Below are 27756 nucleotides of genomic sequence, written 5' to 3'. Positions count from 1 at the left end.
CTTCTCTTCCAAACAGGTTGAATGTTGAGAATATGGTGGTCGACGCAGCATGCAGCTGTTGTAGACCATTTCAGCTCCACAAGGAGGAATTCCAACTACCATGTGAAGACCCAGATAACCCCAGCAAAAGGCTCACTAAGGAAATAATTGTGTTTGAGGGCTGCATTTGCAACTTTGACAGCTGCATACAATAGCCAGACCTTCAGAAAGCTTCAGATAGAGGTGTTTTGTTTTTTTCACTTCTTATTTTAATTTTGTTAAACATTAACAATTAATTTCAACCTACTACTTCCACGGCAGCTGCTCATTGCTGGGAGTTCCTTCTGTACTGATTGTATAATCAATGTTAGCCTTGCAGGGAGCTTCCTGAACAGCTACCTGGAGCATCAATTAAATTAACTGGATGGTGAATTATTCCTGATCTTGAGGGGAGGGGTGGGAAGAAAGAGTGGGCATGGTCTAGGAGCAAAGACTGTCAAAGATCATCTAAGCCTTGCTCAGGGCAATACTTAACTAGAGGCTGAATGCTGGCCTGTGCGATGTGCAATAACAAAAATCTGACTTTCAAATAAAGTAGAAGGAATTGGATTTGTTAAATCATTTCTCACCATTTCACCATATTATTTTGACTGCAATCAGGCTGTTAGGTTTGCTACACTTGAACTAGGACCTGTGGATTAGCCCATTACTTCAAAAACCAGAAGAAGAGACTACCAAGGCAAGCGACCATCTTTCCTCTAACAGCAGGTGCAGCGCTTGTGCTCATCTTCTGGAGGCAGCTGCTGTCAGACTGCAAGGTGCTACCTGATCCCAAACCTCCATGGGAGGAGGTACTTCTGTGCATCCTTCACATGGGGCATTTCTCAGAATGTCACTAACGCAGATATGCAGTAGCTTTTGGACAAAGGAGAAATTTTCAGGGTAATTGTCTGCTACATTTTGAAGCATCAAAACAGTTACCACACAATAAATCTAACAGGAAAAAGGCAGCTCACCCAAGCAATTTCCACTTGCTGCTAATAGTTAATTTTTTTTTACTACTATTTGCAATTCAGATGAGAATGAGCTGTATAGATTTTTAAGTGAGTTTTAAACAACTACTAAGAGCCTGAAGCAAAATACAAACATACAGAAAGGTTGAGTGAAGTATTTAACAGTTCAGGCACTTTCTTCTTTTACAGCCGAGTAACTTGTTCCAAATCCTGCCTGGGTGTAATGATAGATGTGTGCTTTGGTAGCCTCCTGCTTACCCCCTTGTTCAGGCACAGTAACAGGGAAAGCAATGTATGAGACACCATCTAAGTTGCTATTTATGCCTTGCAATGAAAGGAAACAAGGACAGAGCCACTGTTTTGAAACATCTGAAATCCAGAAAACAGTTATTTTGTAGTACTGTAGTGAGTTGCATCAACTTACTGTTACATGTACTGCTACTGTTTATATGCTCAGCCACTGTCAAATATACTAATGCTTAGGAAGAAAGATTCAATGTCAAGTTTTTACAGTAGAGTGTTTATAACATGACCAAAAACAAAGAAACAAAACAAACAAATGCAAATAAAAAGCCCCAACAAAAAGACACTGCACGGAAAACCCAGACACAGATCCACAGGCCAAGTGAGATTGAACCAGAACAATCCTCCAGAAGTTTGTAGGAAATGATTTAACATCCCACATCAGTTGCTGTTCCAAAACATTACATTCGGAATAAAACAGCCATGCTGGGCAATTTTCCTTCACATTCCCACCTCCCCCCCAGACAAAAAAGGACAGTCTGATTACCGTTCTAATCATTTATTTAATCTTAATATGTTCTTCTGATGAATATAGTCTAATATATAGTCTTCTATATGAAAATTCTCCACTTAATTTGACAGAACTTTGTTTTATACAAATAAGACAATCACCATAAATGTTACATACTGGAGTGTAGGTCAAGAATGAACAAATGCTACCTGTTTTGCTATTCAGTTATTTTCACACGTCAATGCCTGAAAATACTGTACTTGAAAACAATAACACTGTTTACTGCAGAAATTACTTTGTCTGCTTGAAAGGATACATCACTTTGGTAAGTTAACCATCATTCACGAGAAAAAAACAAAACAAAAAACAAAAAACAAAAGAAAAAAAAAATCAAGTATTTACCCTTAATTTGTTCACTGTTCTGCTCATGGCTTCACTGAGCTGACATCTAATACAAAACGTGAACAATCATAAGCTTAATACAGTCACCACTGAAAAGACGCTTTCCCTTTCCCCCCTCCTACCCATATTTTTAATGCACATTTTTAGCACAGCTGGAACCAAAGCTAAGTGAACTAGTATAGTACAGCGTGTCTTGAGATGTCCTTTAACAAGGGCACAGAACATATCCAGAGAAACAGATGTACAATAGGAATCGGGGGAAAAAAAATGAAAGAAGCTCCTCCCTGTCTCTGCTAAGACTCCCTTAGTTCAGCACAACGCATTTTTAACACAGTAGCCAACAACATGGTGAAGACAACAGGATTAATAAAGATCACACAGCTTCCAAAGGGCAAAGTACAAGGTAGTTTGGTAGCACTTGGCCAATTACCAACTCGACTGCAGGAAATGCTTATGAAGATTTTTCAAAAGATAACATCTGTGATCGGAGAGCCTTCATTAGATGCTCAAGAAGCCACAAAAGGGTCAACAGTTCAAGAGAACTTTTCCAGAAAGACAAGTTTTATAGACAACTTCACAGCCAATAAATTCCATATTTATTGAGCACTCCTGGGAAAAAAAAGCCCCACAAAACATCACAATCGCACTCCCCACACTCAAACCATTGCTCCTCAGTTCTCTGGTACTCAGTCATAAGCCTTCAACCAAACCAAACTCATCACCTAGTTCCATCTTTTAACTCTAAGCACTGATAGAAAGCAAACCACAGTCACTCAAGTAGAATCCTTTTCCCTCCGGTGTGCAAAGCAGTGTTCTCATTTTCATCACCATCCCTATTACCCAAAGCCTTTCTTACAACGGTATATTTGGCTATATGAGTTGTGAAACAACAGTGCTAAGCTTCCTCCAAGTAAGAGAATGTTGATCTGAGGTTCACTCCTCACATCAGCAGCAGCCTGTCCTCTCGGTTCACCCTGACCTGCAGTACTGCTCACTGACAACTGCCCACAGTTCCTAACCCCTACTTCTCCTGCTTTAACAGCCTTTGGTGCTTTTCCAGACTTGAACAACATGAGCCAAACTTCAGCCCACTTTGTTGTGCAGGTAGTTTGCTCATGTGGAACAAGCTGTAATGGCTTTGGTTGCAAAAGCCCCTGTATAAGCTGAACATACTCAGCCTTTCTATTCCCAATCTCAACACAAGTCTTCCACACCGTGTTGGATATTTTTACCACCAATAACAGACCAGAAACTGTACAGATACCAGTTATTCAGCCTCTCAAGATTTAGCATTGTACATTGGAGGAAAATAGTTTAACATTAAATATTTGTCTACAAAGTGCATGCCTTAGCCTTCAAGTGCCCACTCGTCCCTCTTCTCCTTTTATACAATACCACACTATTGAGAACCCATACTCTCTGCAGTTAGCTATATCAGGACTGCTACTTGCTAAATCTAAAGGATAGTGGAAGAAAACAAACAGAATAGTTGACTTAACAAACATGTACTCATTCACTACCTACCAGAGAAGCTCGCCCCATTATTTGAGATAAGCAGAAGGATTAAGAATAGCTTTTGTGCTCAATCCACTTTCCAAAGACCAAAAAAATAAACCAAAACAGTTAAGATGCACAGAATTAGACCATTAATATTTTATGACACCGAATCTGTAGCATTTCTCAAATAGAACAAAAACTGGGGACAGCCAACATAAGCATTCACGTAAATCAGGTTCAAACACACCTTGGAATCTGCCCTTCCCATACAGTACAACCCTTGAATCAATGTTTAACTTCACACTGATGCTATATTAATGTCTGAATCGACCCTACTGAGCATCAACACATTTTTTCTTCAGCTCAGAGCAGAGAGAGTACCTGTTAAAGGCACTAAGGCAGAATGTTACTAGCCATTGCCAGTTGAAAACCGAGCTTACTACATCGAAGTCAATTTTCCCTTTAACAAGTTTAAAAGTGGGACCTCTGCAATAAAAGAAAGACAAAGACAGCCCACCCACGCTTTGTGTAACATACTAAAAGCCATTTCAATGTAAAAAATCACTTCCCTGTACTGTATGTTTCACACTCACAATTCCAAACAAAGGGCAAGTCCTATTAAGGCAGGGAGCTGGTATTGGTTAACATTGCAGTACTCAGACAGTGATGTACAAGACATTTATTTGCAGTATGATGACAATGATATAAATGGAAAAACAAAAAACTGTCATGGTTAGTATTAAAACTGTTCTGACAGCAATTCACATAACCTCTGAGATACAGCTTCTTTACTTGTTCGTAGTGTGAGTCTATACATCTGAAAAAGAACACAAATATGTATTTTATATATATATTTAAACACAGTTTGATATTAAACTAATATCCTGACAACTAATGAAAGTTAACCAGTTATTATTTACTTGTTTTGTTAGATTTGATAAGACCTCATGTTAAAACATTTGGAAGCAGGCAGCCACCTCGCAATTCAGCTCTTTCAAACCCTCATTGGGAAAGTTGCTATTATTCTAATGTTTCTAAGCTTTAATGACAACGTGATGCCCCAGATTTGTTTTTTCCTCTTAAAGGAGTAAGTGTTGTGGCAAAGTCTAAAGACTCCACCATCACTTGTTTGGATAACAGGAGGCTAATGCCCAAAATTTACTTTTAGCCCTCATTTAAATTTGATAAAACCTCTAGCAAAATGCTTTTACAGATAGCTTTTCTTCTGAACAGTTTTATGTTCATTTGTATATGATGAGGGTTTTTGTTATCCACACCATTCTTTTATTCTTCTTAAATGACAAAGGAAGTCACATTTAGCTTTGTCCAAGGTGCATAAAGGAGTAACACTAAACATTTCCAGCCTTCCAGAGAAGATAATCCACAGCCAGCCTGGAACAACACAGAGGTATGCATGTGGAAGAGAACTCCTATGAAGCAGCAGCTTATAAGCTACACCAGGACTAGCTGCTGCAATTTCATTTCTTGTTGCAATCTTGTTGATTGCAATCACAATTAGCAATTGTAAGAGACATTTTCTACAAATACCTTAAGAGGTTTCAGATATAGACTTGTTTTTTCAATTTAGTGCAGATAAGAACTTGTATTTATGCTGTAGATACAAAAAGATACCTGTGCCTGGAGGTTGGGTTCAAGGCGCAGCAAGCATCCAATCTGAGTAGTCTTTGTATGTATGATACCAGCACCAACAAAGTTAGCAGGATTGGGATCCACCTCCTCAAGTAGGGCCGATCCAAAGCCAATTATCTATGAAAAAGACCCAGAAGATTTACATGTGGGAGCAGTAAAGACAAAAATACCAAAGTTTACCCGAACACAGACACAAGCAAGGGACTAATTTGTTTTGAGTGAAAAAATTAGAGTTATTCAGTGCTAGTGTCAGTATTACAGAAATCCTTAAAGTGATGGAGTTACGCTTGATGTTGAGCTGCACCTGAGAAGAGTTCTTCAGGAAAACTAATGAGAAACTATTAAGTTTCAAGTTAAAGCTCTCCTCTTTTTGATAAAACCATTTCTGCTGTCACTAGAATCGTTTCTGCTTTGCTTAAGGCAGACAGATAGCTCTATAGAAAGCCACAGCGCTATGCTGTTTTATGCTCTAACTAGTAACCCTAGTATAAATCAAGGTCTGAAGTTTTTTCCAATTCCATTTTAAGCATTAAATTTATGCATTCATACACAGCATCAAGTTTCCAGCTGCTGCTGAAGGCTACACTTAATTCAATCCACACTGAGAAGCAGCTCATTCAGCCCAGCCCTGCCAAGGGTCAGATGCACTTGGAAAGGATAATCCGACTGCCCTAAAAAGCTAAAGCAAACAATGCTTCCTTATACCACTACAAGATACCACACTACCACCAACCTTTGCTTTTGTGATCTCTGCATCCATTGGGTGCTTTGCTTTAAAGATGTTCTGTACTTCTTGTTTAGGACTGCAAGACAAGGCAAGATGATTATTTCTAAACATGTAGTACATATAATATTACTGAGCAGCAACTCATATAGCTCACAAGACTAAGCTTGTACGACCTACGTTCACAGTACACCCTTTTACTCTCCCTGGTCTACCACAAAAGCCCCAAGCGTAAATACAGAGAAGGTCTTACTTGCTCAGTTGCTTCCAACGCTGGAAAAAGTCTTGAGAAGACATTTCTGTTGGCTGGAAAAACTTATTCAGTGTGATGGGTAATTTTACTGAAAGATTCTGGAATGTTCCACCGTACCTGCATACAGAGTAGACAGAACATGATGTGTGTAATACAAAGTGACAGAAGTTTGTCATCCTAAATTAACCAAGCAATCGAGGAGGAACTTCAAGATGCGACTGTCTGAACGTTAAAATCCATCAGCTGCAGATAATGTTATTTCTAAGTTACAGATGTAACCGGATGTAGCATCCAGTGATGTATGGTTTTATTTGCTCTGTTAGACAGCACATGAAAGCGAGTTGGCAGAATTTCTAGTAAGAACCCGTTTCAACATAGTTTGTTACCCTTCTAGATACATACACCAGTATTAAACAGTTAAGACTTGAGTAACAGAATGCGGGCCAAAAATCAGGACTGTAAACACAAGTCTCTCCCACAGGCTGACACTGAGTTGACATAACAAGGTTCTGGTTTCAGCTACATGCATTTCTTATCCAAGTTTGTTTGTTTTTTTTTAGTTTCCAGAAGGGAGAAGTTTCAACCTATATTCCCCATTGAGATTTTGGGAGAAAAAATGACAGCTGGCTTATATAGCAGAAACAGAAGCATTAGAGACATCAGTGGTTTGAGATTTTTTTTTTAATCAAACTGTTCCAAATGCATTCCTTCCCTCCTCCAGTAGCTTTTAAGTTTTGTTGTATCCAATGTTCAGGTAAATCATCTGCCCAAGATGGCTTTGGACTTAGTGTGTCTATGTTCTATGTGTCACTTAGAAAGCTGGGGCAACCAAAACATGCTTTATTTTGTTAAATGAATAGCACTGAACTACTGCGGCTTTACCTGAATTGAATGTTCAGAATGGGAGCTTCCATGAAGTCTGACACACATTCAATGTTCACAACCTGCTGAACCTGAGCACCACCATCCACCGTGGGGTCAACAGGTTTTGTCTGAAGATTCAGGCATGAAAAGTAGCTAAGGAAGCCAATCAACAAAGTGACAACACTTGCTATTAATTAAAAAGTTATGGGTAAGCTGCAGGAAGAATTCATATTGTCACCACTGTTTTTTTCTCTGCTTCTCAAAATTCAAAGTCTAATTCTTGTCAAGCTAAAAATATTCTTCTCATGTTGACACATGTAGAAGCAATAACTCCTGTAATTCCCACAGTTAGAGGAAAATTTCTTAAGAAAGATGCTCTCAGAAAGGTTTGAAGGCACACAGTCTACAACATAAGCCACCAAACTATGCTATTTTGATGTGAATATTGCAGTGATGCTGAGTCAAACACATCTAGTTACACACTCTCCCAGAAATCTTCAATTCACAATACAAAGCACTGAGGAGAAACTGTAAATTAAAAGCTTGGTTTCAAGTGCCATCATCTTAGAGCACATGAACTCTTCTAATTACAGCTTGTCAGAAGGCATCTGATAATGCAGAACACCACATTTATACCTCAGCAACTTCATGACTGTGGAGAAAGCAAGAGCTACATTACATGCTTACTCAGAATAATACACTCAGAAGAATATCTCCTCATTTCCACAGAAAAAACACCTCTATAACCAGAGTTTTAGAAAGAGTGTCTTCCACCTCTGCTCTAGATTCCAATAAAAACATCAGAGGGGCATCAGCAAGTTCTTATTCCTTCATGTTCAGAAGCCTTGATCCAGCAGCTTTATTACCCTTACATGCAGCATAAAACACAAAACCTAAAGAACGGGCAACCAGGACTGCCTGTAAGGATATTTGGTTGAAGTTCATCTGAGCAGATTACTGTTGGAGTAAAATTCAAGAACTGCGTAGATGTCTTATTACCATAGAAAATGAACATACGTCCTAGGAACAAAAGAACAGAAATTTTTAAAATGCAGCACAGTCTACATGGTTTATATTGCAAAGATATTCACAGAATAAAACAACAGTAGCTATCATGCAAGCACTTCAATAATCAGTGGAATCTTCCAGTTACTGGACAATGTTATTTCCTATGTCAAAAAGCCAGGCCAGCACTCTATTCCTAGCTCTTTACTAGATGCTTTCAGTATCCTGTACATTAATGTATTATGATAGACCCATGTCTGAAATACACCATGCTTCTCACTACTACAATAAGCTCTACCAGAAAACAAGCAATAAGTAACAGGGGAAAAAAAATTTGGAGAACATTCCCTTTTAACTCTGGCTGTATCAGCTTTGAAAACAAGCAGCAAGAACTGGAACTCAGTACCTCTTAGGCTCCCACTTCAACTCTGCTACCAAAACAACTGAGAAGCTTAAGAAAACAATGACCCATGCAGATGTTAGGGACACACAGACAGCAAGGATTTCTGGACAGGTCAGGTTAGGCCTGAAATGACATTCCTTCATTAGTAAGTCCTAACCCCAACATGGCGCTGGCTTTGGGCTTAAGTAATTCAGACAGCCACTTTGCCTGAAAACTTACCCAGGTTCTGTCGGAATTCAGACTTCAATCCAATTTGTAGCAACTGATTTTCAAAGAGGACTCCATTATTTTTACACACAAACCTAAAGGAAGAGAGAGTAAATATGTTTTAAATTAAGAAACATTAAACAATTTTAGAACCACAAAATTCAGGGTTTAAACAGAGGATGAAGATTGTTGTTAACCTAGAGAGCATCAGTCTGCAAGAGAGGGCTTTGCAGAAAACTGCAGTTAAAAAAAAAAAACACAAATGCATTTTGCAATCCAAATCATCACTTGTAGAACACTAAAATAACTGACATTTCTAATTGATAAGATGCCTGAGAAACTACATAGAAAGCCACAATATGCTACACACACACACGCACACACACACAATAAAGGAGCAGGCAACAGACTAGGATTTTTCTTATTCACATTCTTGACAACTTCTGAAATTCATTAGGCTGGTGCAGAATTCAAAAGTTGGTAGCTTTGACTGTTTCAACCTGAAAGAAAAAAAGAGTTTCCTTGTTTTTATCAGTTCTGTATCACGTATATGTTGACTTGGGAGTTGTATTTTTTTTTTTTTTCCAGTCATTTTGAGAGAAGCACATTCTGCAGTGTTTTCAGTCCTTCTGTCTGTCACCCTTCACTTAAAGTGGAAGAGGTGGTCAGCAAACAGTAGCCATTGTCATACAAGGCATCAAACGTACTTCCAAATAGGAGAACTTTTAACAGTTTACCCTTTTTTTCCTTTTTTATTTTGTGAATAGTTGCAAAGCTCAAAACACAACTGGCATTGTCTTATTTTAGAGCAGCAGGTGACAGTACTGACTCACAAAAGCCAGCTTTAAGCTGTATATTCACTCATAAGCACGTCGTAATATACACAGCATCTACAGACGTTTTCTAGTTACAACTTTGACAGTATGCTTGTCTACTTCTGCTGGTATTAACTCAATGTACACTACAGTTTTGCTTTGTAACTATATTCTTGAAGTTGCCCAGCCTTGCAAGGTTTTAGTATTGCTTACTTGTGAAAAAGCTCATCAGCATCATGCACAGTATCAGCTGGTTCCTCAGAAACTACCTCAGATGAAGCCAGGTCAGGGCTAGTTCAGGCAGCACAAAGGAAGAAAGGTGGTAGCGACAGAGACAGCAGGAGTTAGTAAAGACAGCTGAGTGCTTAGTTACTTCTTTTACCTCCTTCCTCAAAAATGGCACTGCTGAGTTTAATGCAGGAGAAATTAATTAGCTGCCCTAGCTCATTACACCTAGAAAGGTTTTAGGCATTAAATGATTCCCCCCCTCCCTCTTCTCTCCCCCAGCCCACCCCTCCCTGACCGGTAGGAACCAGCAATTCCTCCTGAAGACAGGAGATGGCTCAAGGTGCTCAGGAGCTCAAGTTTATACCTCTTAACAAAATCCTTTTACATGGCTAATTGTGACTGCAGAAAAGATTTAGTTCAACACCGTACATGTAGATGTATATTGGCTACTGTGAGTGGGTGCTTTGAAGCAGAGACCTCATCAGCATTAGTGGTATACCTAACTACAGCCGCATGATCAATTACAAGCATATCAGTTACAATGCTCACAAGTATTTTAAATGTAGGCAAGAATATGTGGGCACACAGAATGGCTTACTCAAGTAACAGATTAGAAGCAAAAGTGACAACAGCATTAAAAATTGGCAAGAAACTATGAAAGGCAACTTCTCAATAGCACGAGGGAAGTATTTCATCACCTACAGACAGACAGATCGAGGGGCTGGGCAATGCTATGCTTTCCTCAGCAGAAAGAGAAAACTTTCCAGGAAACTTCTGTTTATGAAGCTACCACTCTTATGTAAAAAAGAAAACCAAAAACAAAACAAACTAAAAAAAAACCCCAACATTTTAGAAAAGGCTCTAACAAGCCAGTGTTGCTTCTTCAAATCTCGTGTAGCATTACTGACCATCACTTATTGCCTTCCAAGGGAAATACAGGATCAAGCCTTATTCACTGAAAACCTGCAACAGTGTATTGTCTGGTATAAAATTCTGATGAAATTCTCAATGCTTCAGGCAGATTAGTTCCAATATTTATATATCTCATGCTAAGATATATTGCAAATCTGTCATCACATTGTTCAAAATGTGGTCCATGAAAACAGTAACCTGTTCTCTGGGCAAAGAATTAGAGATTTTTAAGGTATACTGTGATCTTATAATATTTATTTCCAATGCTTTAGTCAAATAACATTTGAGCATAGGCGCAGTGCCTATTAATTGTAAAGGGTGTAACAATACGTTCTATCTGACACTACGGTTGGCAGCGTAGTTAGGAAGACACCCTCAAATCCCCTCAACAAATAGGAGATTATTTTGTTTTTCTTTTTTCACACCTATTTGTGACACAGTGGCACAACAATTTAAGTATATCTTGAAATTCTGAGAACCAATACCTCCAGATATAAACCGACTCATTATTCCAGTATCAGTTTGCCATAAGTATGTAGATGCAAGGATACTTTATGGAAACACGACAAACCTAAACTGATACACATCAGGCCAGATATGGCCCAAATTCAAGATATTGTCTTAAGATGCACAGGCAGCTTAGTTTAACAAAGAAGCAAAACCAGCATGAAAGCTAAAGACAAGACTGTGTGGCTAACGTTCTCAGGTAGATAACCACAGACCCATGAGCAGAGGTATTGGATAAAGATGCATATCCAGCGCAAAGTTCAAGAATACCTCTCTTGATGCACAAGAAATGCATCCAATAAACTGGAACAAAACCAGAAGTTATTTAGTGTTTGTATTCTTTTGTCTAATCCTGCTTTAGTAGACAAACGCTTTACCAGATGCCATAGAGGATGACTTAATTACCTTGCAAAGTTGTCATCAGAACCAGGAGCAAGAGGTGCAACAGCAGAAGCTGAATCTGAAAATACATCCACCAGCAGGCTACCACTAGAGGAAGGTGGGGGAGCTGAATTGGTGAGAGGGGCTGCACCCAGACCCAGCAGATCCGCAGATGGAGAAGGAGTAGTCTAGGGAAGACAAGATACGTAGAGATCAGATCTTAACATATATAAATTTGCTCAAGTAGAACAAATCCAGTGACTGGGAGGCAGAATCATGCACTGTTAATAAAACAAAGGTTTCATACATGCACAAGTCATGTGCAAGAGCAAAGCAGAGACTGATTGTTAAATAAAGTGATCATGCATTAGATATTAGCACCCTGCATTATGCCAGATATTCTAAGGATGCAAGAGACAATGAGACAAGAACAAAATTTCACGCCTAATTCAAATACAATACAACTCAACATTTTCTTATACACCAAAGGCTGACTTCAATGCAGGATAACAGAAAAATCCCTGGCCAAATTTCTTCAGAAATTGATCAGCAAGATCTGCTCAAAGCAATGAGATGAACTCTGAGTTCATCTTCAGCCATCCAAGCTAAGGTGACATCCAAAATGGTAATGAAGGTAACTTGGCAGAATTTCTTACACTGCTGCAATTCAAAGTGAAGCTTGTAAGGCAGAATACAATTTTAAATACCAGATACATCAGCCAATTTGGCACATAAAGAATGCTTGGCACCTAAAGATATACCTGTCAATTCAAACATAACTCATCTGGAATGTATACCCATACCTATTGTAAGAGTTAAACGAGTAAGCTGTAAGAGAGGGAGCATGCTAAAATGCTACTGCATCTCAACTGTACTTATAAGCATAATCTGTAACTTGAACAGCAACAAGTATTATGTCATGGGAATCATTCACTTGACCAACCTTAATTGACATTAAAATGAGGTGGTTCAGCACAGAAAAAAATATGAAGACTTGTGTACCATAACTGAACAGAAATAGGACCATCAAATAAAGAGCAATTATTAAGGACATCCCTGTCAAGTACTGTCCGCTACTAGAAAAAACAACAGTGACCCACAACTAGATGCAGAAGTAGGCATGTTAGACAACGTAGAAGAACAGCTGACTTTACTGAAGTTACTTTAAAAGGAATAAATTCAATTTCAAACACCTCACCATCCCTACATCTCCATCAGCAATGAAATTTTCATTTCTAAGACTAGGGCAATACTTCTCAAAATAACAACAAAGAAGGGACACTACTGTATAGCAAACATTCATAGTTTGAAATTCGAGACAAGAAGGTTAAAGGCCCTAAAAAGCCAAGGAAACCAGTCTTTCCTCACCTGCACACCCTCTGAGTTAGTGAAGTAAGAACAGATTTGAAACTCACAACAGCACTGGCATTGACAGATGCAGGTTCAGCACTTCCATTCATATCAGAGCTCCTCTCCTTTTTGATCTCTTCCAGGTCAGTAACTGTGCCTGGACCTTTCTTCTTCTTGAGTTTAGCCAAAATAGAAGATTCCCTCTCTGGAAAGGGAGGCATTTCCTCCAGCACTGTAGCCTTATTACAGGAAAAAAAAAAAAAAAGAAAAAAGTATACTAATTATATTTACAGAATAAGCCAAACCAACATCCCAGTCTTTGTCAAAAGACATCAAGGCAAAATAAATAAATAAATAAATAAAAATCACCTACACAGAAAATAGCTATGTATGTAGTCTGGTACACAGTGGTAGATAAGACTTGCCTTTAAAAGAAACTATATAAAGCTTTCTGAAGTCCTCCCAAAGTTGTTGCTTAGAAGAGCAGGAGTGTATTTTTAGGTGTTTGATAAAGTACACCTAAAAATAAATAAATGAAGAAGGAGGGAGGAGACTATAGCAAACCTCCACCAAGACCTGAAAGCACAGATTACCCAAGGATCTAGTCAGATATAGTTGTCTATTAGCTGTCTAGGCTGAGAGCACCATGCTCCGGCCAGATCTGAGTGCATCAGGCTAAAGCACCTGAAATTTCTAGAGACAAAATTTTCATGCCCACCAGTAAACAAGTAGATTTCACAGATCTTCTGAAATAGTTTGCAATTGTTTAACACCGGCATAAAAAAAAAAAATCTGTAAGGATTAAGTGAGGTCTTCCTTTTCTATTTGGTTTCAATTTATGCATTGCCTTTGACAAGTGTTCTTTAGGACACACTATCCCTCACTCATGCTCAGAGATGACGTTAATTTTTCAATAATCGTAAAGCTAAAGGACATGAAGACAACCAGACTGTTGTGTGGAGGAATACAAGTGGAAGAAATCACACAGTTTGAGAGTCTCTGAGGACCTGATCCAATAAATATATCTTTGAAAGGCTTACCAAATCTCTGAAAACCTATAATATTTTCATAAAGATACAAGTAGTGATCTACCTTACCAAGGAAGTAACACCTTTGATTTTAGTTTTAGGTTAAAGAGCTGGATTATATACACTAAGAGGAACCAGCATCCATTTTACAGATCTTTAATTCTGCATTAAGATTTTGGAGCAAACAGCTAAGATTTATTCAAGTTTACTTATTGAGAGAAGAAACGGCTAAAGTGTTCTGCATAATAAAAAGGGTTCTATACCTACCAATATATCAGTACTGGCAATAGTACTGAGCCTCAGATACTCAACAGCTCTCTGCTGCAGCTCAACATCTGCATTCTTTAGCTGACTGTCACTGCGCAACACATCTTGAATTGTAGTTTTGATTTCTGGAAACAGGTTCACAAACTTGATGTAGGTGGACAGAAGCAGAGCTCGGGTAGGAACACTACACAGATGAAACTTGGAATGTAGCAAGTTGAACTGGATGAGGGGGCTTGAAAAAGAGAAAGAAAAACAATTAGTTCAGATTCTGTTGACATGATAACCTCAATGATATTACTATCAAGAGCTGAATCATTTCTTAACTGACTTTTAGGATAAATAAATTATTTTTTTTTATAATTACTTCAATGAAATTAAAAGGTGTTTTACCTTGATCTTGGATCCCCTGCTATCAGATTACCAAACTCTCCCAAGATGTAGCCACCTACTTTTACGAGATTCTCATGGCATGCTGGAGCTTGAAGGGCCTGTAAGAACACAGTAGGAGTCCTTGATCTGTATTGTACTAAAAAATACATATATTTTTTCCCTTTTCCCATTTTTTTCCTCTGTCTTTCCCTTGTTTGGTTTCCCAGACAATTCCTGTACATTAGCAGGTAATGGCTGCATACTTCCAGGAGGATCACCAAGTTATTACTCAGTTTGGATTCCAGCAGCCAGAAAACTCAGGGGAAAAAAAACACTGTAAAAGACTTCTATTTTTACTAAGTTTCCAGGTAACGTAATTTCCTTATTAATCCACCCAATTATTCTCACCTCAAAAACAGTCTTTGCTGCGTACCCTTGAACATCATCCCTGTTGATAACAATCTGAATAACTCGGTACCACACTTCTTCACTGACATAGTCACCGGCAATACGAATCAGATTCAAGATTGTGTCCACATACCAGGTATAATCCACTGCATACTTCTCTGCTAGAATTGCAACTTTCAGAACCTGAACATGCAAAAGAATCAAGAAGGTTGACTAGGTTCTGCTATAACCTGTATATCAGGATTTACTTTATAAACTTGTATACATATATACTTTATATACAGTGATATCATACAATAGCACAGAAGCCTCAGTTCCGGTTTCAGCCCACACACTCCCATGGCAAAGCCCACAGATTTTGTGCCAGAACACACAGCTGCCAGGTATGTAAATACTTTCCTAGCAATGCATTTGAATATGTTGCATCTGTGGCTATATGTTTTGAATGCTTTGCTATAAAATCACCAATTAAGCCATCACAGAGACAGCACCGATTAAAAACTCAATACTTACTAAAAAAAAAGTAAAAAAAAAAAAAAAAAAAAAAAGATAATTTCAAGAAAATTTAGTGCTTATCTAAACAAAATAATTAACACAAGCATCAATTTTAGCTATCATTTCATAAATACTACTAATTGGGTATAGCACCTTTTGCAATTTTTCCCCCACCAGGAGGAGGGGAACAGACATCACACCACCCTTTAGCTGATCATAAGCCAGCGTTCTGGGGAATCTTTAGACTGAAACAGTGTCCTTACAGCACGAACAGTATGAAGTTCTATCCACAGGTAAGTAGACGTCACAGTAGTTTTTTAAGCTGCTCATCAGTTGGCTTGAGAAGGACATAACTCTCAGATCTAGAGACTGTATCTGCTCAAACATCAACACTTCACTTTCTACATGCAATGCCCTGAAACTAAGATTAGGTTTTAAAATTCCTTATTTTCAAGTGCTTTTCTCTCGCCTCCTCCATTAGTTTGACCTAAACGAAGACTATTCTTTGCTATTTGACTAACGGCCCTCCAGTTTGTTTCTAAAACCACAGCCAAAGAATTTCAACCACAGATAGCATCCCAGTCAATAAACGATCCCGAAGTCAGACATGAAAAATTGAGGGACTAAAAATATCTCACAATTTCTTCTCTAATGGAATAATCAGCAGTCTCCAAGTAATTCAGCATTTCAGCCACAATCTGCTGGGCGTTGCTTCGGTCACACATTGCATACAGGAGATCTACAGCTCTTTGCCGTACGCTCACATCTCTTTCAGTCTGCAAAAGGACACACAGCAAAAGGTCAAAATAATTTCACCTTTGTTTGGAAAATATGCAACTTAATGAAGAAAAGAGACATTATAACACATGGTCAAATTTTCAAAGTTTTTCATATGCACAATGAACCTCTTCTGTGAATGAGTTTGCAGTCTTCTCTGTCCTAGATAATTAGTACCAATGGCCACAGATGGCTGAAACTGCCAAATGGTCACTGCCAATGGGCAGTTAACACCTTGCAGTTTTAATGTCCAGCCTGCCTCAAATAAACAGAAGCTCATCTAAAACAGACCTATTTCTTAAGGATAGACAGATGTAATAATGTGCTACAGTATAAGCTTGGAAGAAACAATATGTGTACACACCAAACTGAAAGTAAAGGTACATGCAAATTAGACTTCCTTTTGACATCTGCTTTCTCACATAAACATAACCTGAAAATTCATCTTTCTGTTTTCTTAACCTTTGGAAAATGGCACATGCTCCAGTGGAAGCTGATCTACTTCACTGCTCTCCATCAGCTACTGCAGTGAAGGTAAAATATGTGATACGAGCAAGACAGTAACAGGACAAAGTCTTCCTCAGCATTCTCCATTTCGAATTTCAAGTTTCAGCTTCACTCTACGGATTGAGGAGGATACTGTTACAGGGACCACAGCTACAAGTATCAGATTCACTAGTAAGCTGAAAAAATAAACTGAAGCTGACCTCTGTTATTGTCAGCACAGCACGATCAAGGAAAATAACTCTTCTGATTCCCAAGTATTACTAGCCTAACCAGGGATGTTGGGCTTTGGGAGTGAGAAGGGGAAAAAAGCAGTGAAGAAAGGGACACGAGGGGTGGGAGAAGAGACTGAAAACCAAACGTACACTTAATATTTACCTTTAGTGCATTGATAACAGTTTCTATGTGTGTTTTCACAGCCTCATGTGAGAATTCAGAGCTGGCAAGCGTGCACATGCTTTCCAGTGCTAGGTAACGCAAATTAGTTTCTCGGTGCTGCAAGAACTGACCTAGCTGGTTACAGGCACGGACTAGTAGATTTGGCTCACTGCACAGAACAGGAGAGAAAGTGAAAGGGTTAAAAGCAACAGATTCGAGAACATCAAATACAGAATACTATTTCTGCAGTGCAAAATTCTTAAAGTGCCTCGGAAGGTGTCTGCTAGAATGTCCTGCCAGTGAAATGAAAATTCAAGTAACTGAGAACAAATCATATCTAATGGATTAAAGTGGTGAGCTTAACACAAAACACTTGCCCTTAAAAAAGCAAGAAAAGCCATAGTAAACTATTCTGTCAGTGACACAGTTCATTAACATCCAAATCAATTGCAGTGGTTGCACTCCAACCTAGCAAGTAACTTCTTATTCTGCTTTTCCCCATCTAGTAAAAATATGTTCAGTGTTCAAAAGCCACAATTTTTCTTTTAGAAAAGTCATACTGCAATAAAACTGCTTTCACAGCTCACCTGTCGTGATGTATAATTAAACTTATCGCCTCAAATAGCACAGCATTCTTCGCATTTGAGTGTTGTACTTTCTTTGACTTTGGTGGCTCCTGTGCTTTGTTAAGAATAGTTTCTAGGCATTCTGTGAGACGACCACGTACCGCAGGGTCTTCTGGAGAAGAACAAGCCGTTGGACAACTTCATTTTGCTCAATGCCCTAACCTCTACCTAAGGCCTTCCACCTTGCTAAATCCAGGGATTAAACTGAAGTATTCTGACACATTAAACAGTTCACCCACTCCCCCCTCTACTAAAGTGTATGGACATAAATTCCAAGCAATATCTATTGAGCGGGAGGAAAAGCCAAATATCATTGGCACTGTCATATATTTCAAGGCTTTAATATCCTTGATAACATTAAAGTGTGTTTAAAATGGCTACTGCTTGTTGCATACTGGTTTGACACTTCACAACTAAAGACAACATAACTCAATAAAACACATAGCATAGGGCAATCTGAAAAACTCGTAAGTATAGGCTTCAGTATCCTTGTCTTAAGGCACATTGCTTGCACTCCAATGGCCACACTACAGAGCAGCAGCTCTTTGTATGTAACAAACTGCATCAGCTATGGCCACTGTTGCGCTTTGTGCATTACCTGGAGGTGGATAGCATTGTAAGAGCCTCAGCAGTTTCACAGATAGCCAAGGAGCAGGAACAAAATAGTACGTATAGTCCTGAAGATCTGTTGATGCAGAAGTTACAATCTGTAAAATAAGCAGACATCACTTCAGCTACTTAAGTTAAGTGATTTGCAATCACGATAAGCAGCTAACGAACACCATAGGTCACTTTCGGCAGAGGCTTACAAAATTATATCATCGAAAATGATTAGCAGCTTTTAAAATTGTCATTCTACCAAGTACAACATCAGGATCTCTAATACAAGAAATTCAGGTTGCTAGTACAGTATATTCCATTGAGTTCCTTCCTGAAAGCATACTGGCTTGTCTTCAGAATGAAGATGATCATCTCATAGTATCAAGATGTTTAGCTAGAAGCTTGACTTTCCTTGGTTCAACATTTCATATATTTAGGCTTCCTATTTGTTGATTCCAGTGTTATAATTGACTGATCACTGGTAGGCGAACTCAGAAATCAAATAGAAGATGCTCCGGCAAACTGAACTATTAACCTTCACTACTATTCATACTCAGCAGCAAAGAATGGATGGCTTTCACTGAAAGGGCTTTTATGGATAGAGAGTGTGACAAGAATCAGATTAGATTTCAGAGGGAGTACCCATCTTTGTGGATTTCTTTTTCCCTTTTGACTCGGGGGTTAACACAAGTCTCACTTTAGCATTGTTTGCAGAAATTCTGACTCCTACTGCTCCGTTACACAAAAGCTACGCAATTCCTTTGCTTTTATCTATTAGGTAAAATCTTCAGATTTGAGGAGAAATTATGTTTCTCTGAACAGCAAGTAATTTATTTTGCATCTAAGACCACACATAAATTGAAGCTCCACGCACAGCTGTGAAGTAGTGTCCTCACATGCCTTGCAAGCTTTCTAAGAGACTGCAGTGAAACAAAACAGTAACGTATGTTTTCATGTTTTCCAGCATGAAGATCTAACTTGGAAACTGCATCCACACAGAAATGTCTCTGCTTCTCTCTCTGAACTCCTTGCCCTGCTTAATCCCCTACCTCCCACATCTAGTTTTGTGCTACTGGCAGCACAAAAGCAGGAATAGAAAGACAACTCATCCTGTAAGAAGCCTAAATGTAGGTAGAAGCACAGGCTATAATTTTTGAGAGTTCCATGCAGAAATTTGTAGAATCTTTTATTCAAGCATTCCCTGCTGTTACAGCAGCAGAAAAACGATGAAATAAAAAATTCAGCTCTGTCCCTGGTATCCTTGAGAATACATGTAGCTGAGAGAGAGAGAGAATGCTCTGCTACAGACATCTGCAGTGTAGCAAGAATTAAACAAACAAACATACATACATACGGGAACTTAAGCTTTCTGTCCAGCTAAACAGGAAACGTTACAACATTGTCTGAAGTAGCTGTACAAACCCAAACTGAATAACCCTTGGTTTTAATGGTATACTAAATAAATCTGACCTAGAAAGATGAATAAATAAGCAACAGTACGATAATCCGACATAGAAAGCAGAATAAATTAGGCAACCATAAATTATTATTGGAGTTATCAATGTACTCACTCTGCTTAATCTTGACACTGCCAAAGAGACTGAAGTTTTGAACTCTTCTGGGTTCTTCTGTGCCAAAGTTGTGATCAGACTTGTAGCTGCAGTAACCACACCCTAGAAAGAAAAACAAAACCGCACATTCACCTTAGTAAAAATTGAGGATGCTGCTTGTTAACACCACCTTTCACTTGCAGTAATTTTTAATGTAAAAGAAAACAGAGTTAATCCCCCCTATGATAAAGACCCATATTAAAAAGCCATTTATTTGAAAAACATCTTGACAAATTACATATCTTAAAAACTGGACAGGATTTTCAATACCATACTGTCATGCCTGAAGAGCATTTCATGTGGTTTCTTTATGAATTTTGTATCATGTTCACATAGTTTGTATAAAATGTATTCAGAGAGCTGCACTAAAATAAAGCCTGGATACAAATTATCTTCTTAAACAAGAGAAGCTTGAGTGAAAAAAAAAACAAAAAAACAACCAGAATGCAACAGATGATCTAGAAAAGCATTCTGGCAACTGAATGTAAAGAGTGGCCTTCATATAAAACAAGCATTTTATATCACTGAAGACTAAAGTGTTCCCATTACAATCAAAGCAAAGATCCAAATAGACTTTTTAACTAAAGTAACCAGACAGAAAAAAATAGTCTGTTTTCTAGAACAATAGGTTTTTCTTTTTGAACCAGCAGGATAAGAATGACAATGTGGATAGCACAGGACAATGAAGTCCAGGCACTGTTACATCAGGCTTCACATTTTTAGTGTCTGTTTAATCCTAAGAAAATCAGTATTACAACTTCACATCTGACTCAGGATCATAAGGTTCAAAATTTACAGTCAGAGCAAACAAGGAACTTGTGCATACCATTCCTCTTACATGCCAATAACAATTAAGGCAAGTGCAGTTTTACTAAAAAAATAAAATATACAGCAATTTGTGAAAGAACTTTTTATTCCAACACCCTTGTCTTAAGAAAACAGCAACCCACTTGGTGGAAAAACTCTAGAGAAATAAATTCATACTGAAGAAGAATAACTAAGCTGATTTACCAAGTGCTGGTCATTGAGGAGATGTACCACTCTGGACGTCCAGTCTCCCATGGGGACAAGATCAGGAGAAGTCCTATACAAACGCAGCAAGCATAAGGCAGCACTCTGCTTCACACTATCCATAGTATCTCTGTAAGACATAAACGCAATAGTTTAAACCCACAGTAAAGTCACAGCAATCCCCACATGCTAGCATTATGCTAGTCTTCATACAGGCTCAGCAGTCTCTATGAGATAGCATATTTTCAACAGAAGTTTGCTAGATAAGTTCCTCACAACAGTATTAGTTCTGAAATTCATCCAATTAAGTTTAACTAGGCAAGTGCTCATCCATTATATATGTCTAGCAGCTCCTATAATGATTCTGTTACTTAAGGAGACATCTTACTATTTTTCTCCAGAGCTGAAGGTCCATCATCAGAATTCCTCACTGAGTCAAGATCTCACTAAATATCACAAACAGAAGCTTCTGCTAAACACACTCAAATCAAACAGTTCAGATACACATGTGAACATAGTTGGATCTCCTGACAGGTACTGCATATTGAAGATGAATCATTACCAACAGGCAGCATGCAAATTGGCTGGCTGTCACCAAACACACAGCCCACAAGTCTATCCACCTTGGCATCCACAGTGCTGGCAGGGCAACTGACTGTTTCAGTGCATAGTACTAGTTCAGTGAGCTTCCACTCACGGAATACTGAATTGGTGTTTTTTTTTGTTTTCAAGTATGTAAAAAAAAAAGAAAGTTTTAAGAGGTAGTTTACACTGTGCAATCTTGGTTAAATGTTCAGAAATGTCCACACCTGAAAAGAACTTCAGTCTTCTTATTATTTAAGAAGTTGCCAGTATTCCATGAGGCCATCCCATACATCCTTCAAAGCCTTGAAGACTTAGGGCACAAAAAGCTCAGTGTTCAAACATGCCTCAGCTGAAAGTGCTCTGCTCTGTTTATGACTGATGAATGCATTTTCTTGAGGCATGAATAACATGAAATTTCAAGTCTGGTGGAATTCCAGGATAGATTTCTCCCCATTTCATCAATGAGACTAGGCCTGTAGTAAGCAGCAGGTGCTGGCCGCTTATTCTTCTCTTCCTGGCCCATAATAAATTTTAGCTCTGCAGAACATTAATATTGTTCAAACGTGGTATTTTGAAACGTACTCGAGAGTTCCAAAGTGTTTCACATGAGTTTTGCCACAACTAGACATCACTTATTGCATCCTTCTTGTCAACAGTGTAGACATCGCACATTCAGTTTCCAAAAGAAATAAAAAAGAAGTCTAGCAATCTCAAGCTTTCCAATAAATTTAGTTAGCTACAGTTTAGACATTTACCAGGTCTGGTCAGTTTTCTTAGCAATAAGAAATGAAATTTAGAGTGGCTACAGCTACTTGTTGGTTACAGGAACTGCTGTTCACAAGGCCATCAGAGGAGGCAAGAGCACTAATTCTACAGAATATCAGCACGTTCCTTACGAAACGAGGACTATTTTAAAAAGCTTTTGTAAGCAAATTTGTAGTTTAAGTCCCTACTTATTTTATTTCTCTTCTTTTCATCAAAAGAGGCGAGGGAAGTAAAACAGACATTTCAGCGTTCACTGGAATGCATTTATATAGAACAAAAACTTGATCAGTACACAAAGCTATAAGCTTCGTATAGCTATAAAGCTATTCAAGATGTTGACAGTCTTAATTTCTCATGTAGTAGCTGTACTCTCACACAAGCAACTCCACCTTTGGTTTTACCAGAACATTTGCAGCTATGGGAGGCCTTTACCATTTATACTGTAAGCACAGGGCTGTGCAGCTCAAAGCATGGATTCAGCTTCTCCTGTTGAACCAAGTCACTGAAGAGTTTTATCAGTGTTGCATCTGAAGGAGGTGTGTCATACCTACCCAGCTACAAGTATTTTTGGAATTTCTCCAGCAAACGCTTCCGCCATCTCGCGGCTACCCACGTTGGCAATGCAGTGCAGAGCCAGACCCATGAAGGTGGGGTTGCGGCTGGCCAGATCGTTCTTGATGGCATTGTTTATTAGACGAATCAGCTCACTGTTAGAGTTCACCAGGACGGAGATGAAGAGATAGCCCTGTGATTCACAGAAAGGAAAAGGAGAATTTATTTTGGCTGGCACAGTACGTTTTCTGCTAATGCCACAAGCAATATCTCAAGGCACACAGTGTCTCCAGTATCAAATGCGTGGGCAGAAACATAATTAGATACTAGAGTGAAAGCTAGAAAGAAAAAGCACAGGTGAACTAGTTTGACATTTCCCTTATATATCTGTTTTTTGAGAAATACAGAAAGCTCAAGGTCTGCAGATCAGTCTGTTTCAGCATGTAATCAGAAGACTATTCTGAGTGAGTGGGATAATATTTGAATGGGAAGCAAAAGAATAACCTAGTTCATTGCTTAGGCACTAGGACTTAACATGTACTTGATAAATATGGCATTATCTAAGAAAATTCAAAGTGATTATGAAAATTAGGTTACTTACCTATTCAGTTTCATGCATAAATGGCTAACCACTACACAGCACTTAAAGTGAAACTCATGCTTGCATTATAGTTTGTTAGCAGGAGCTAACATTTCTCAGAAGTTTCTGTCTCTACCTAAATGCAAGACTCAAGGCAGTGACCAAACAAAACCAGCATTCTCGCAAAGAGTACACATTTTAGCTGTTACAATTTGTGGGATATTCTTAAGCACTACTGCAATACCTCTCAGGTTACTTACCAGTACAAGATGTAAGATCTTTGGTGCACAAAGGTATTTACATTGTAGAATCACTGCTAAATCCCAAACGGGACTTTCATTTGAGGGAGGGGGAAAATCCTTACAGATTATGCAGCTGGGGGAGCATATCAGACACAATGCTTTATCTTTTGTAGAAATGTTCTTACTCACAATTTGTTTTTCTGTGTATCTATTGGAACTGAGCAGGTTTACAGCCTCCATATGACCGAAGTCAATGTCATGCCCCAGGAGAAAAATGAAAAGCAGCTTGCAGACATATTTTTTCTTACTGTAACCATCCAGAGCCTTGTCACCTGCAAAGTAGGGAAATGAAAAGCAATTAAGCCTATATTGTTTTTTATCTGCTTTTCTTCCTGCCCAGGCAGAGGGTTCCACATAAGTATCATTTAAGTACTATCCTTAATACTTCACTTAAATATAGTAACAAGACATAGCTGTATCTAGTATTGAAGGCTGACATTTGATTTACCATGTATTACCATATCAAATAGAAAAGCTTTAAAGCATTTGGTTATTACTCAGCTGACTGAAGTTTTTGCACCATTAGCTGTGGCACGCAGTTAACAATAAATGAAAACTTACCAGGCTGCTGAGTTTTATAATCTCAGAAGTACTGTCTCATGTGCAAGTACTGGGTAGATATAAAGCATCGAATATTTTTATAGTTTCACTTGAAAGGTAAGTAATTAATTTAATTTATTTGAGCTTTTATTCACTCTGCAGTGAATAAAATGCATAAGATTCACTGAACTCTGATCTAAATGTGACTAAAAATCTTTACATCATTTTGTGCTAAAAACATGAAAGTTATCATTAACTGCCATTAACACATCCGAAAATTTGAGTAAAACATCACTTGGACTTTAAAAAGAAATGAAAAGAGAGTTACAGAACAGTTACAGAACACAGGCAGCACATATCTCATCCTAATGCAAGAAAAATGCAGAAACTATGAAAAAATTGAGCAGTCACTGAATCAAAGCATTCCCGTGTAAGACTTGAATATTTACTGAAACCTGAAATTCATATAAAGGAAAAGAAAAAAAATCAGCTCTGAAGACTTCAGTGTTAATTCCATTTGCCATCACCTATATCTTAAAGTACAGCCATGAAATGATATCAGCTAGTCTCTGAATTCTCCTGCTATGTCATTGGAATGTCTTCTTAGTAAGAGTGTTTATAAAATGAAAGCACTCACAAGTGCTTCATTTTTAGAAACAAAATACATCCTAAATAGGTTTCGCCTTTATTCGATGCTTGGACCAGATGCTGTTAGTCATCTTCCCAACCTGAATGATTCTATGTGGAATGACACTGCAGTACCTCTGAATTCTAGAAGCTTGTTAGCATGGTCTTTCAAAGCATTTTATTTCATATTCAGTTATATGAAACAGCACAGAAGCTTACAGCTGATCAGGCAGTCTATTGCTTTCCCAAAAGAAGATACATATTAAAAAGTGCTATTTGCTGTCCTAAATCAGTAAGTCAAGGAGCATACACTAAACTATACAAGCTGTAGTGCTGAAGTTTAGTCAGGTTAGCAAAATTTTGATAGATGCTGCTGCCTAAAAGGCTACATAAGCTCCTTAGCCTCCGCATTCTGGGCCCAGAATAACTCCTGTCAGATCAATGTGCGTTCCTTCATGAAGGGCAGGTTCAGTCAGAACAGCACTGCATAATGAGAAGCTTAAAAAAGATACACTCAAGTTGTTGCCCTTACTAAAAAAGCTCCACTCTCTTAAAAAACAAACAAACAAACAAAAAAACACTTGAGATTTATGTAGCAAGCAGATAAATATACAATTCAAAAATGTCTTAAAAGTCTTAATATTATAGAAGTTTCGCCTTCTTCCTTCTTATCTACTGGTTTAGGCCTAGGCTAGATTTCCTATGGCAAGCATCTCTAGCCCCCATAGATTTCACACTTACCTAAAATGGCTATATAATGACTTTGCAGTCTGTGACGGAATGGATGCTTAACATCAGTGCTTCAAGTTACTGAATCAAGAAAAATCACGCTGGCACACTGAAGCAGACGAAACAAGGTTATGCAACTGTGATGCAAGTCTGCAACTACAACCATGTTTTGGGGGGCTGCTTTCTGTTTTGACTCTCTAGGCTCCAAGCTGATATTTTTATCCTTAAGAGAAACTCACAGCTTTCTTGTATTCAGTTGTATTTTAGAAGAGAAAACAAATGTAAGCACATGATTAGTGCTGTAATACAGATAGTGATATCCTTTATATCGTTGACTTTAGACACCATTCCATCTCACAGGATTTGGGTCCTTTGCCTTTTTAACAGCAGTGTATCTCTTATGAACAAGAAGCAGCTTTACCATGAAACTATTTTTGTGCTAATCAGAGAAAAACTGCCAACCAGCAACAAGCCAAAGGTTTCCAGGCAAATTATTAAAAGAACAGCTGATGTTGCATCCAATCGTCAGATACTATTACGGTTCAAAGGAGGGAATAACTAAATACCCTGAACTCGTCTGTGCTCCTCTAGTGGCTGAGATCTACATAACTGAAGACTTACTACAGCATTTAAAAGCATCAGTATCATGATAGCTTCTTTCAAAGAACCAGATACAAAAGACGTCAGAATGCAGCTTCACATCACCATAAGTGAAAGAAACCTGAGTCTGCAAGACTGTCCAGCTTTAAGTACAAGAATGCATAGAAGTCACAGATACAAACCTCACTCTACTCATCTTCCAAAACGACTGCTGTTGGGTTTGTGAGATCAAAAAGGGAGTACAGAACAAAGCAGATACAACTACGTACACTCAGACATTCATTGGTTTTCATAACAAAATATTTGTCACGACTTGAACAATGTCATCAGAGCTCAGACTAGCAATGACCTTGCAGCACCTTAAGGTATGTGAAGCACCTTCAATGGAAACTATGCCATGCAATCAGGCCTCAAAACACTACCACCCTACTACTGGGGCAAAAGCAGCTTCTTTCTAAGGAGAAGCACCACTGTATCAGCTCCTGAAACACTTCTACTAAAGAAAAAAAACCAACTTATTGCCTGTTTTCAACAGCTTCTGTCACACAGCACAGACAAACTGAAGATTCTGATTAACAGAAAACCTTAAAATTAAGACAAGCAATCACCTCTAGATCGCCCTTCTAAAGCTTTAAGTCACCAGCAATAATAGCATGTTATTTCCACTCCCTTTTTTTACTCTCCTCACCTTGTTTTAAATACCACTTGATTAGCAGTGCATTTAAAAAAGGAAAAAAATAACAATACTGCAAAGGTCTCATTACATTTATCTAAATTTCATAGTGTTTTGAAGAAAACTTCACTTCAAATTCTTACTGAAATGCTAACTATTAAATTACCTCCCAGACAAGTAGCATTTACTGAGTTCAAAGACTATTTTAAACACTACTAACAAATCTCTGCTTAAGTACTTGCTAAAATAGTACAGCCCCTCCCAGATCCAAGCAAACATCCTAAAAACAAAAGCAGAAGGAAGTTCTGCATGCTCTGTTATCTTTATTGCAATACACAATCGTTTCTTTCAACTCAGCCCATTTTTAAATGCTTCCATGTACATTTATTTGTAAGTACTACAAATCAAGTCAGCAGAAACAGGAAGGATCCAGAACACGTCAGCAGGTTTTGAGCACAGTGGGGTATTTCAAAGACTACTTGTTCTTTCTGAACAGTTTAGTTTGCTAGATCTCTTTCAGGCAGCTGTCTGAAATGACAGAAATAAGGCACAAATGCATTACAAGGCCTTTTGGCACTGAGGCAGCGCCCTCTTGTCCACAGTTTGAACCATGAGTCAAAACACAGCATCTGCTTTTCAATTTTACACACCCTGCTAGGCAGCTACAGAGCCTGCCACCAGCATGAGAGGTCTGCAAAGCAGTTCAGCCCTATAGGATATTCACTGGGGGTCAGAGCAGGGAAGCTCCATCAAGTCCCACAGGCAACCTCACAGATGATCATTACC

General features: G+C 38.4%; 1 protein-coding gene across 4 annotated transcripts in view; it reads right to left on the bottom strand.

The window, feature by feature from the left end:
• Positions 1–1778: 1778 nt before the first annotated feature.
• AP2A2 (adaptor related protein complex 2 subunit alpha 2) overlaps positions 1779–27756 on the bottom strand; it is a 40776-nt gene continuing 14798 nt past the window's right edge. The window contains exons 3-23 of one of the 4 annotated variants that reach the window (XM_015863746.1): positions 23931–24073; positions 22919–23112; positions 21018–21147; positions 19968–20069; positions 18395–18503; positions 17758–17908; positions 17171–17339; positions 16150–16287; positions 15017–15199; positions 14630–14727; positions 14240–14471; positions 13010–13183; positions 11619–11782; positions 9780–9857; positions 8764–8846; positions 8067–8156; positions 7155–7278; positions 6273–6389; positions 6029–6098; positions 5278–5412; positions 1779–4462 (exon numbers count right to left, since the gene is read on the bottom strand). In XM_015863746.1, coding sequence (XP_015719232.1) covers positions 4385–4462; positions 5278–5412; positions 6029–6098; positions 6273–6389; positions 7155–7278; positions 8067–8156; positions 8764–8846; positions 9780–9857; positions 11619–11782; positions 13010–13183; positions 14240–14471; positions 14630–14727; positions 15017–15199; positions 16150–16287; positions 17171–17339; positions 17758–17908; positions 18395–18503; positions 19968–20069; positions 21018–21147; positions 22919–23112; positions 23931–24073 — 2762 coding nt within the window. In that variant the 3' untranslated portion in view covers positions 1779–4384. The remainder of the gene's footprint in view (positions 4463–5277; positions 5413–6028; positions 6099–6272; positions 6390–7154; positions 7279–8066; positions 8157–8763; positions 8847–9779; positions 9858–11618; positions 11783–13009; positions 13184–14239; positions 14472–14629; positions 14728–15016; positions 15200–16149; positions 16288–17170; positions 17340–17757; positions 17909–18394; positions 18504–19967; positions 20070–21017; positions 21148–22918; positions 23113–23930; positions 24074–27756) is intronic. The other 3 variants (XM_015863747.1, XM_015863748.2, XM_015863749.2) reach the window with 3 other exon arrangements.

This window comes from Coturnix japonica, chromosome 5 (assembly GCF_001577835.2).
Source record: "Coturnix japonica isolate 7356 chromosome 5, Coturnix japonica 2.1, whole genome shotgun sequence".
In the NCBI taxonomy this organism is placed as follows: domain Eukaryota; kingdom Metazoa; phylum Chordata; class Aves; order Galliformes; family Phasianidae; genus Coturnix; species Coturnix japonica.
Note: the sequence above shows the minus strand (reverse complement) of the source record. Positions and strands in the feature narration are given on the sequence as shown.